Source organism: Leucopleurus acutus, assembly GCF_964270905.1.
Source record: "Leucopleurus acutus genome assembly, chromosome: 20".
In the NCBI taxonomy this organism is placed as follows: domain Eukaryota; kingdom Metazoa; phylum Chordata; class Mammalia; order Artiodactyla; family Delphinidae; genus Leucopleurus; species Leucopleurus acutus.
In genome coordinates this window covers 153,534-166,110 of record NC_139162.1, presented here as the reverse complement: position 1 = coordinate 166,110, position 12,577 = coordinate 153,534, and the positions used below count along the sequence as shown (strand labels likewise).

Sequence of the window (12,577 nt, the reverse complement as noted above, 5' to 3'; positions counted from 1 at the left end):
TGAGGGCTGAGCGGTTGGGATGCCCCTTCTCCACTGCACTGTCCTTTACAAATGTAGGGGCCCCGTGAGCAGCACAGCTGTCAATGAAGAAGTTCTGACACTTCTCACAATCTGGAGGTGAGAGCGACAGGGATTAGGGAAGATACAGTGCGTGTTCCTGGTTGTAAAGACCTTCAGAAAGAACCGGGGCGCTCATGTCATTTGGCCTCAATCCTGTACCCCAAGTCACTAGACAAAGGGGATGATTTGGGGACCAAATGCTAAGGTGAGATTATTGTAGCTAGACATAACAGCCTTCTCTGTAATGGGCCAGTGGGGTCACTCACAGAGGTAGTCGTCATCCTGGGGCTCGCTGACCTCTTGGTACACGTGGCCCTTTCTTTCTCGTAGGCTATACATCTTCACTTCAACCTGCTTTGCTCTGCGTTCTAAGTTGGAGAAGAGTAGGTAAGCAAGGTTGGTGGGGTCTAGAGTGTTGGTCCCTGTTTTATCAGAAAATGTAAAATCCCCTCCCATCAAATCATCGCCTGTCCTTCTGTATACTTTGTTTTTCCCCCGTTTAGCTACTGGTTCAGACAGACCGAGGCTCCACACTGACTACAGACGCCCAGTTCAATGTTAGCTTCCTGTTCTTCCCATTATTACGTTTAACTTCCCAACCTTTCTACTTAGAAAATGGTTCATTGACACATTTACTCATTCAGAAAATATTGGTTAAGGCACATTACGTGTTAGGCATTGAGCAGAGGCCTTAACTAAGAAAGCATGGTCACTATTATCACAGATGGATTTTTGAACAACGTGTGTGTGTCCGTACTTTTATATTTAATTTGATGTTTTCAAACACTATACGAGTTATGTATCCTTACGTTTACTTTAGAGATTAGCAATCAGGACCGCAGAAGACATGTAAGATTTTCCCAAGGCCCCAGTGCTAACTTCAGGTCTCAGATCAGTCCAGCCTAAACCCACGCCTACCCCAAGTCCACCCCACACACGTAGGCCATACTAATCAGCGTTTCTAGAAGAATTAGAGGGACTAAAGCCCCCAGGTTATTTTCTCTCACCCAGCTTTTGTCTAGTGCGCCATGCAGAGGTGCTTGCTGCTCCGGGAGGGGGCGCTGGGCTCTGGGCCTGCGCAGGACCACTTGCCTTCTGCAGTTGCGCTGCTCCTGGCAATTTCTTCAAACTAGATTCATTACTTAATGGCACCGGGGGCACTGCCTTCAACGGGAGAGTCACATAGTGAAAGACAACGTGCATTTCTTTAGTTCTTTAGGGCTTATGAAGTGTTTTCACATGCATGACTTTAGTTAATACTCCAACAACCCTTGGAAATACCCGGGGCGGGTGGAGTCTGAACACTAGAGCGTAAATAAAGGGCCTAAGTGGGTAGTGAATCAAGACTAGAACCCATATCTTGAGGTTCCTTCCCTTCAACTTTCTCTCAAATTTCTCCGTAAACGTGAGAGCGAGTCAGGGAGAATAATTGGGAAGAATCAACAAAGTCTGGGAAAGAAGCGGGGGGTAAGGGCTTATAGAAAAAAAGAGGGGGTCTTCTATTAATTAGTGGACCTCTGATGGACGAGGAAATGTGGAAAAGTACAGAGGGGACAAAACACTTCTGGAAAATGAGGTGACAGAGCAGTGAGATTGGGAAGAGAACAAAGAAATGGTATGGCAGAAACTTATCTAGACAATAAAGAAAATGATGCTGAACGTTGCAGGTTGCCATATCCTAGAGAGAATGTTTGGAATCAGAGTAGCTGGTTCCCATCGATTCTGCTTGAATAAGGCTGTACGACTAGCTAGTTCTCCTCAGTTTCCTGAACCATAAATTGGTATACATACTAATTCTTAACGTTACAGTGGACATGAAATTTAATAACGTTCACCAAATTGTTTTGTGAGCTACTGATATGTAGTACAGTGTGAACGTGAGAGTCCAGCCCTGCTATCAATTCACCCCCTCAACTGTCTCCCTATTTGAAATCTAGCTCACAGATACTATCTTCAGCACTCCTTGACCCTCTTACGTCTAGGTGAATGTTTAAGTGTGGAGTCACTCATTCAGAAAACCTCCAGGGGGCCCTCAGGGGCCTTGAGCTGGGCCTGGGACTTCTGAGAAGAAACGGGTATGGAGCAGGCTCTCAAAGCTTGCAACGCAGGGGCAGGCTAAGCAAATGATTCCAAACATGACAGTTGCCTAATTAGAGCCCGGAGGAAGGAGCTGTTACTTTCTCCTGCAAGAATGAGCATTTGAAATCAGTTCCAGAGGGATGAGTTTCTGTTGAAACGCGGGTAACCTATATGAAGTCCTAAAGTTATTTTCTTACTTTTCGTTTTCAATGATCAAACTTGAAGCTAGTCAGGGCTGGGAGATGCTTCCTCTTATTAGAGTAGCAGGCTCTGAGGTTGGGGGTCCATCTCCTTCTTCGTCTCGGACAATCCACTCTACAAATTGCCTACAGATCTGTAAGCTTCCCTTAGTCAGATGGTCTTAGCATGTCACTCACTTTGGCGTAGCAGAAAAGAACTGAGGTTGAAATCACCCGTCAGATGAATGATATAAAGATGTATGAATGAATAAGACAGTGTAAACTTTATAAAACTATGGAAGTTCTACTCAGCTTGTAAGTGTTTTAGAGAAGGAGCTTTGGATGAGCTTGCACTACCAGTGATACTGTGGTCTCAGGCATATACTCAAACATTTCTTTACCTCAGTTTCTTGATCTATTCAATATAAATGGGGATAGTTACACTACCTATAGGTACTACAGGATTGTTTTAAGGTTTAAAGTGAGTTTATTCATGTAAAATGCTTAAAATAGAGTCTGAAATATTATGAAAATAACGTGAAAATAGAACAACCTACTACTGTTGCTATTCTTACTAACTATAAAAATGATGATGATATCAGACATTGTGCTAAAGAATCATGAAAGGAAGCAGCAGTTTCTAGGATACTCTGTGTATTCTCCTATTCTTACCTGTGATTGGATCCATGAGGAAGGTTTTCTTGTCAACAGGATTTGGGAAATACTTACCTTCTGGTGTTTACTGTGCTCCACTCTGAAGGCCATCCAAGAAGGTTTAACTAAAAGATGATGAGAAATCAGTGTTTTGGTTGGTAAATGTTTCCAAACTCTGGGCATCTGAATTAAGGACACAGAATTCTGAACCGGAGAGTGACAAGTGCAAGGATTACCAAAGGGGGAATGGAAAATGATTTCTGTATCATCAATGCCTATGCTTCCACTGGGAGCATCACAATTTTCTTAAAATTAAAAAAAAATAGACATAAACCTCATCTGTGCTTCATCCTATGTTCATAAAGTATCTAATAAATTTACTTCATGACAAAAATACTCAACAAAGTAGGAATAGAAGGAAGTTACCTCAATATAATAAAGGTCATATATGAAGAGTCCACCTCTAACATCATACTGATTGGTGGAAAAAGTGATCTCTTCTAAGATCAAGAAAAAAAGGAAAGGATGCCCACTCTCACCACTTCTATTCAACATAGTACTAGAAGTCCTAGCCAGGGAATTAGATAAGAAAAGGAATCAAAAGGCTTGCAATTTGGAAAGAAAGAAGTAAAATTAGGTTTGTTCACAGACGACATGATTTTATGTGTAGAAAATCTCTAATATTCCACAGAAAACACTGTTAGAACTAAAAAAAGAACTTAGCAAAGTTGCAGGATACAAAAACAACACTCAAAAATCTTCCTATGTACTCGGGACTTCCCTGGTGGCGCAGTGGTTAAGAATCCACCTGCCAATGCAAGGGACACGGGTTCGAGCCCTGGTCCGGGAAGATCCCACATGCCGCGGAGCAACTAAGCTCGTGTGCCACAACTACTGAGCCCGCATGCTGAAACTACCAAAGCCCACGCGCCTAGAGCCCGTGTTCCACAACAAGAGAAGCCACTGCAACGAGGAGCCCACGCACTGCAAAGAAGAGAGCCCCCTCTCGCCGCAATTAGAGAAACCCCGCACGCAGCAACGAAGACCCAACGCAGCCAAAAAAAAAAAAAAAGAGAGAAAACTATTGAGAATTATACTGGAAAACCTATACATCCACCTCCATGCAGTCTTATGTCACCATTCTGCCACAACCACTGCGGGTCTTTTAATTTCTATTTCAAAATTTAAAAACAAAATAAAAACAAACAAAAAACTAACCAAGACACAATGAAGCCACCTGCCAGCCCTTACTCCTTTGGTGATGAATTTGGTACTTCTTATTCACATTCAAATTTTTATACATTTACGGCCTTTTAATGTACCTATAAACAATATATATATATATATTTTCCAACAAAAGTTCTCATATTTATTACTGAGCCAAAGCACTAATGCAGAAACACTGACACAAGGAGAAAAATCATTTTTTCCCAATAAAACAAATGGATGCATTTGTCCAGATAGTAGTGATGCTTTCAGGGTGATACGGTAAGATGCAAGTGACCTTCCACAGCATAAATACGTGTGCCACCTCATGGGTGGCTCCCTATAGACCCAGCTTGGTTCTTCTCCAGTGTCTTCTCTTGGAGCTGTACCTGGTTTTATTACCAGTTTTCATTTGAGTCCACTGGGGAATGGGATGATTCTCCTTTCGTTTCTGGCCCAGGAATCGCTTGATCGTGAAAGTCTCGTGAGAAGACATGGTGAGGAGCAGAGTCAAGCGCACGTCGGATGGCAGAGAAGGGGAGGCTAATTATTTTACATATTTAAAAACTTTATATGGATAGTCTCTTACTGTATAATATTCTGTTTTGCATCTTGCTTGTTGGGTGAAAAATTATGGTTTTTTTTTTTTTGCTAATGCCTGAGATGCAGGTGAGACCCAAACCCAGGTTGTTTTCAGGAAGACACCTCTAAATCTTCCTGGCCCCTCACCTTGCTGCCTTGGAGTCCATTCTTCATCAGAATCCTCAGGGTCACCCACCTGGGCTTTGATGGCCTGCCTGCGGTGACACATGAAAGCTGGCCGAGGGGCTCTGAGACCTGGAAAGGAGCAAAATCTTGGTTCCAAAGGGAAGAGCTGGAAGGAGGAACAAAGCCCAGAGGCGATGGAAAGTGCCACAGAGTCAGTGTGACTTGGTAGGATGGGCTGGGAGAGTCTGGAAGGGGTGAGCTCTGCGCTGCCAGGGCCAGGCCCACACTGAATACAGAAGGACACACATTTCCTGCAGGTTGGTCTCCACACGGAAGGCAACTGTGAGCAGATGAAGCCACCTCAGAGAGAGCCAAGCTAACACTGAGACCGAAGACGTGGTTCACGCTTCCCAGGCTCCCAGGCACCCAGCATTTCCTGTTACCTAGAGTAACCAGTGCTTCATAGTTCTTTTTCACATTCCTGTATCGGATTTTTTCCCATTCTCCCATCTCTGTCCATTCTTCCTTGGAGAAGTATATGGAAATGTCTTTGAAAGCATCTTTGGCCTAGAGAGAATAACCGATTTCATCAGTGACTTACTAATCTAAGTCAGAACTTAGAGCTGGGCCCTCTCCTCCACCCTGTGCAGGGTGTAGCCTGAGGCCGCTGGGTGGTCTCTGTGAGACAAGGATGAAGGTTTTCCTTCCTGACCGTGTCCTGCTTAACTGAGCAAACACTGAGCATTTTCCTAACTCTCCCTGGACACACAGCAGTTGACGATGCTATAGTGTCCTGTCCCCCCCACCCCGCCCCGCCCCACCATCTTAGACAGGACCGGGCACCCCCATCCTGTGTACCTTCACAGAGAAGGTCACCCAGCAGTGCAGGCCAGGAGTCTGAGCCCTCCAGGGACCAGCTCCTTGTCCCTCCTGTAGAGCCGGCTTCGAGCCAGGCTCTGCCTCCTCCACCGCTCACCGTGGGCTTCCACGCTGTTCTCCCAGCATCTCCCTCAGTGCTGTCCTCCGGCCACCCGTCGGTGCTCATGGGCCTGGGACCGCCTCAAGGCCAAGGTGCCTGTGGAAGGAGAAGGTGCTGAGGTAGCCCAGGCCCCTGCCCAGAGCTAGGTCTGTGTTCCTCGGCTGGGGTGTCCCGAGCAGGAAGGTGTGAGGACCCCGGCAAGGATTAGAGGATGTGGAGGGTACTGATGGGGTGGACGGATCCTCGCCAGCCACGACAGTCCGGCCTAAGGTGAACTAGGTTCGCTTTCTTTGGCCCCCTGCAACTCGGGCCCTCTGAGGAAAGGCACTGGGAGGGCTGTGTCTGTGGGTGCCTGAGGGAGTCCTGAGGAGACCTGGAAGCCCCGGACTGCTGGGCTGGGGTCAGGTTGACAACCAGGGCTCTCTTCCAGCGAGGGACAGGGACTATTTCTCCAAGGAGGGCTTTGGGGATCTCCACCTGGGGACTCCGGAAAAATCTGGGCAAAACGTGCATTCTATGTCTAAGGGACAGATCGCTCAGCCTGAGGAGATTTGGGTCGCTCCGGCTAAGGGAATTGGGGTTCCTCAGACCCGAGGGGATTCAGGGTCCCTTAGGCTGATGGTATCTGGCGTCTTTTGGCTGAAGGGATGTAGAAGGCGCAGGTTGAGAGAACTTGGGACCTTTGAGCCTGAGGCAATCGGGGCTCTCTCCTTAAGGGGCTTTAGGTTCTCCCACATTGAGGGTAGCTGTGGTCTTTGAGGATGAAGGGGTTAAGAGTTCCCGGGCTGAGGGTAGTCAGTGCCTCTGAGGGTAGGGAAATTTGGCCTCTCTGCAGGGGCTATTTTTAGGGCGCCTAACCTCTAGGGGTTACTCCGGGTATTTGGGGGGTCTAAGCATCAGGGGATTTGGTGTTTCTGTGGGTGAAGGGACTTTGGGTCCCTGAAGCTGAGGAGATGTGAGGTCCCTCAGGTTAGGACCCGGGGTCCCTCCAAGCTGACGGGATTTGGAGCCCCTCAGGGTGAGGGGATCTGGGGCCTCCCAGCCTGGAATTTGAAGGCCTCGGGCTGAGGGTTTATAAGGGTTTCGCAGTTCCCGTCAGTCTCTCCGCTGTCCCCTCGCAGGGCCCACCCCGGCCCGGCGCGCGCTCCGGCTTCTGCAGCTTCGCGAACTCCTGAGGTGAGGCGAAGCGAAGGGTGCGGAGCCGGCTTGTAAAGCCCCGTCAGGTGCAAGCCACCAATCGGTGCTGCGACAGAAGCGGTCCCGCCAATAGGCGGCCGGGAGGGTGCGGAGCGCGCAGAAGGTCCCGCCCCACCGCTCGGGGATTGGCTGCTCTGGGTCCCGCGCGTGTTTGAAAGGAAGCCTCCAGCGCGCAGGAGCAGCTTCGCGGTTTTCCCTGACTGGTTTTTCCGCCCGCCTTCAGGCAGCCCGTCTTAATCCTGGAGCCTCAAGCGGGCGGTGGGTCTTTAGGGTGGCCGTGGCCGTCCAGTGCCCTGAACAAGGGTCTTTGCTCCACCGGACTGTAGTCGTGCTCCCGAACTTTCTCCTGGGCCCACCTGTTCCCTTCCTTGTAAAACCCAGTTTTGGCAAGAACTGTTTGGGATGAGTATTGCTTTATTCAGGGGAAAACTAGGTAATTAACTAAAATCTGATGAGACACAAAATAAACAACATACGTTCAAAGATTTAAACGCAACAAATGGAATGATAAGTATATTAGAAAAAACACTGGGAGAATGTTAAATCTCAAAGTAGAAGTGGCACTTAGGAGTAATCTGTATGTTTAAGCAATGTAGGTCTAAAAAGCCTTCGGAAATGAGATATAGATAAAACCAAAAAGCCCTGCAAGTGTTTTCCATTGAAGTGAGGCATCAAATTCGAGGACAATGGATCTGCAGAGGGGGCTTCACAAGATAAAATGGGGAGAGTGTTTCTGCCCCTTACCTAGCTTTGGTCACAGAAACGTAACATGATTTCCATGTGTTGGAAGCAAGACTACTGACTGTAGAATTATTGTCAAGGTGGGACCACGAGTGCTGGTTGGGGGTCTGGATGGAGAGATGTCACCAGAAAACTGGGTTTGCCTCTTGGTGGGTGTCGAGCCAAAAGACACAACCCAGCCAAAGATTGGGAGAAGGAGGGATTTATTACTCGCAGCAAGTAAGGAGAACACCAGGGATCTTGTCAAAACAGTGTCTCCCCAAACCCCCAAACTGGGGAAGTTTTAAGCTATGGGTACATGCGTGTTCATGGAGGGCCTTGGGCAGTAGGCAGAGTCCAAGCTTTAGATGATTGAAGTCTTGAGGGTCAGAAGCGGTCACCATCGGCCACCCTTTGGTTACATTTTATCTGGCGTTGATAGATGATGTAGATACAGATATCTATTCTTTTTCAGATTCTTTCCCCTTATAGGTTATTACAAAATATTGTAGTGTAGTTCCCTGTGCTATCCAGTAGGTCCTCGTTGATTATCTATTTTATAAATAGCAGTGTGTATGTGTTCATCCCAAACTCTTAATTTATCCCTCCCCCTGCCTTTCCCCTTTGGTAACAATAAGTTATAAGATTTTATATTCCTCAGAAATGGGGGAGCTGAAAGAGAGGTATCATTTTCAATGGAAAAGCATTCAAAAGAAGATTGAAGCTTCAGCCAAGATTATTAGATGTACAGCCTTGGAAAAAAAATCACTTAATTTCTGTAAAGTTGAGCTGACAAATAAGACAATAACCCTCTACTGAACTTGCTTATAATCAAGTGATGGAAATATCAAATGGAAGTGTTAGAAACATCTTATTTTACACGAGCCTTATACACTGCTCTACGTTCATTACAGTTTGGCTCACACATCTGTTCACTGAAGTTACAATGTTCTCAAATTCTGTTACTGATCCTCCAGAGTGGGCCCCGATAAGGGTCCCCCTGCCCAGTGTCATTGGGGCGAACAGAACGAGACTGAGTTTGGTTCAGAAGCAAAGGAAAACTTTATATTTTGATCAGAGAATGGACAGGTGAGAGCGTGCGTTCGCCCGTGGGCTGTGGGTGGGGCTGCTGTGTAGGGATCCCGGCAGCCTCAGCGGGAGGGAGGGGGCGGAGCTCTCGAGGGCCGGGTTGGCTGGAGCTCAGGCTCTATATCGTGGAGTCTGCACGGGGCCCCGTGAGCTGAGGTGTCGACCCAGCCATTCTGCACCGGGTCTGAAGTGCCGGGTGTGGGACCTCTGCATGCGGAACCCTAGGAGCACGTGAAATTAGACAAAGCACAGAGGAATAAATGTTAGACTTTATTTTATTGCCCAGATTCTATTTTTATCTCCCAGGAATTTTTCATGGGCTTTGCCGGTGACAAACCCCTCCTCTGCCTTTTGTCCCATTCCTCATTCTTGGGGCGCTGTGGGTGCAGACCCCTCTTCTGTAACTACTTTGTGCTGAGTTGGGAGTCCTCATACGCGGGGGAAGGGGCAGAACTTCTCCCCAGCAGCCTCCAGGTGAGGTTGATTGTCCCCAGGCCTCCTGCCTCAGTGCTCGTCCGCCTGAGCGCCGGCATTGGAAGTGTTATAGATTCTAATGACCTTTAAGGGTCCAGGAAAGAGATGCGCAGAGACGCTGGTGGGGGGGGGGGCCGGTTTTACCCCGCCCCACATTTGTTCGGCCGCCTTAGGCTGACGGTTTCTGCCAGCCTAGATGCTCTGACCGGTAGTCTGCGCTTTCTTCAATTAGGCCCCTGAATTAACGTGCAAACAGCACCAGGTGTCAGAGTCCTGCCCGCTCAACTCCCAGACAGTCCAGGGCCGGTGGTGATCCAGGACCATGACGGCCACTGAGTCAACGGCCTTTTGAAGTAGCCAGGAGTCCAGCTGGTCTCATTGGCCGCCATCACCGCGGTGTCTGTAGGCTTTTCTCTGGTGACAGCGTGATATACGGTTCCCCCGCCAAGCTTATTAGCTCCCCTCTGGGTGCCCTAAGTCCTGCAAGCAGTAGTCTGCTCTTTTGGGGCACACTCTTGTTGTTTTCTGAGAGAAGCTCCAGGTCAAATGATGGTCACACGAGTCGTCATGGGGGCCCGTTGCCCCCGGTTGTCTCTCTGGATGTTGGAGTTGGAGGCCCTCCTCACTCGAGGTCGGTGTGCCCACGGAGCGACCCCTGTAACTTCAGGGCATGGTGGGTAGTTAGGATGACCACGTGGGGTCCTTTTCCCTTAGGAGGGAGCTGGATTCGCGGGCTGCTGATTTCCAGGTTTTTAGATACTGCCAGTATCCTGGCTGGATGGGGCGGCGGGCCAAGCCATTGGTGACCGTAGTTTATCCTACCTGGAGGGCATTCTTGCGTTGTTCCATTTCAAGTGGTCCCAGTTTTTGCACTAACACTCCAAGGGCGATTCACATTCTATGGGGATGTAAAGTTCAAAGGGTTTAGCTAAATTAGGGAGTTCCAGGGCAAGGGTCTGAATTGACTGCTCTTTGCATTCTTGAAAGGCCGCTTCTGGATTCTATTCGAAAGGATCGTCACCTTTTCCTTTCAGTGTTTCATATAGAGGCCCAGCTATTAGACTGTAGTTAGGGATCCAGATGCAGCAATCCCCGGCCTCCCCAGGAACCCCTAAGCTGTCTTCAAGTTTTAGAAGGGGTCAGACTGCAAATGGCTTCTTCCCTTTCCTGGGATGGGCTTCTCCGACCTTCTGTGAGAATGAAGCCCAGGCAGGTCACCGCAGTCTGTGAGATTTGAGCCTTTCTCTTCGACACCTTCTATCCTTTATTGGCTAGGTAGTTCAGAGGCCTCCTTAGTAGGGCTGGCGATCAGAATGTTGTCTGCATATTGAAGGAGGGTTCCCTTTTGCAGAGGTAGAACTTTTAGGTGTTTAGCTAACGTTTCCCCAAAGATGGTGTGGGAATTTTTGAACCCTTGGGGCAGGACGGCCCAGCAGTATTGTTTTTGTCGTATGTTGAGTCCTGCCACTCACAAGCCAAGATTTCTTGTGACTCTGGGACTAATGGAATACAGAAGAAGGCATCATTGAAGTCTAATACAGAATACCATGTCCTGGTGGATGGTAGAATGACCAGCAGGGTGTAGGAATCAGGAACTACTGGATGTATATCCTCGGTGGCTTCACTGACTGTCCTGACATCCTTTAACAGGTCCCCAGCAGCCCACGGGGCTCTCGTGGTCAGGCCCCTCCCAGGATACACAGCTCCCCTGGACAGGTACCCCGCCAGGGCTGGGCTCACAGGAACCGTGCACATAGCCCTCATTGCAGAGCACCCCCAGATCACCTGTCGCTCAGAGCTGACACAGAGCACCTCAGAGCAGGACTTGAACTAACAAACAGCAGCTCCGACAGGTCTGTGACCCTGGGCATCACTCTGTGCGGGCTCCCTCTGCCTGGTCTTCCAGAGACTTCCACTGCAGCTGGGGCACCAGGCCCTGTCTCCACCCACCACCCCTCTTCTCCCTGACTCCTGGGTTCCTCTCATTAGGAGAGGGTCTTCTTGAAGTTGTCTCCCACTCACGGGCCAGATAAAATGATTAGAAAACAAGCCAGAGCTGCAGCCCCTTGTCTATCCTGACTCAGGAGCCCACACCTGTTCCTTGGACCTGGCCGGTTCAGCAAGGTCCATTTTCTGCAACTGTGAGCCCCTGAGGGGTGAGGATTGGCTGACCTGGGCGGCCTGACCGTGCGGGCCAGCCCTCCCCAGGTGTGCCTGGGTTGAGGTCAATATAAACAGCGCTCCAGGCAGCAAGAGCCCCTGCAGCTGTGCCTGACGCCATATTCTCTGCCCCGTCAGCAGTGTCAGGGCTGGGCTGGTGGGTGGGAGTGAGGGGCCACGGCTTTGTGGGTGGCCCGGTGTTAGTGGGGCTCTGCTGGACTTTCTGCAGGAGTTGCCAGGCTGCCACCTGCTAAAGAAGAGGATGTGTCACCCGTAACTGCCGCTGGAATTTCTCCCCGGGCAGAGGTGAGGAAGGAAAAAAGCAGTGGGGGCCTGGACAGGAGGGGTATCTCAGGCAGGGAAATGGAAAGCTTCCAGAAGAGCGCCCGGGGCCAGGACAATCCTGGCTGGCCTGCAGGCACCAAGTTAGCCGGCGTGCTGTGGCTGGTGTGACTCCAATCCCTTTCCTCTAGGCTTTCAAAGTCCTTGCACACATTCTGGTGTTTTACCTGGGAAGGGTGGGAACAGTTCAGCAGCAGCTGGCCTGGGGCTCAGCTCACGTTTAGTCACAGACTCCTCGGCACGGTCCCCCAGGCTTGCAATGAGGACATTCCTTGCGGGGGTGCTGCTGGCTGCATGCGAGACGATTCCCCACCTCTGACCAACTTCAGAATTGTCTACCACTGGAGCAAGTGCCCTGATAGGGTTTTCATCTGTATAACTGGTGGGTTCTGTTTTTTTTTTTTCTTTTTTGGTTCAAGGTAGGTTTTATTCCTCTTTTTTGTACTTATAGATATAAGCATGGAAATAATTCATTCATATAAATACATGTATGTGAAGGGAATAACTTTTTTCCGTTTTTTAAAAAATTTTATTTTTCATTTTATTTTATTTATTTTTTATACAGCAGGTTCTTATTGGTTATCTATTTTATACATATAAATGTATACATGTCAATCCCAATCTCCCAACTCCTCCCACTGCCACCCCCCCCACGGCTTTCCCCTCTTGGTGTCCATACATTTGTTCTCTACATCTGTGTCTCTATTTCTGCCCTTCAAACCGGTTCATC

The 12,577-nt window shown here is 48.8% G+C and overlaps 1 protein-coding gene across 1 annotated transcript; it reads right to left on the bottom strand.

The window, feature by feature from the left end:
* Positions 1 to 4,518: 4,518 nt before the first annotated feature.
* On the bottom strand, positions 4,519 to 4,674 carry LOC309976952 (large ribosomal subunit protein eL39-like; the record flags this gene model as incomplete). The annotated part of the gene is made up of 1 exon (XM_082862817.1): positions 4,519 to 4,674. The coding sequence occupies one exon, from the start codon at positions 4,672 to 4,674 to the stop codon at positions 4,519 to 4,521; it is 156 nt and encodes a 51-aa protein (XP_082718943.1).
* Positions 4,675 to 12,577: the final 7,903 nt, after the last annotated feature.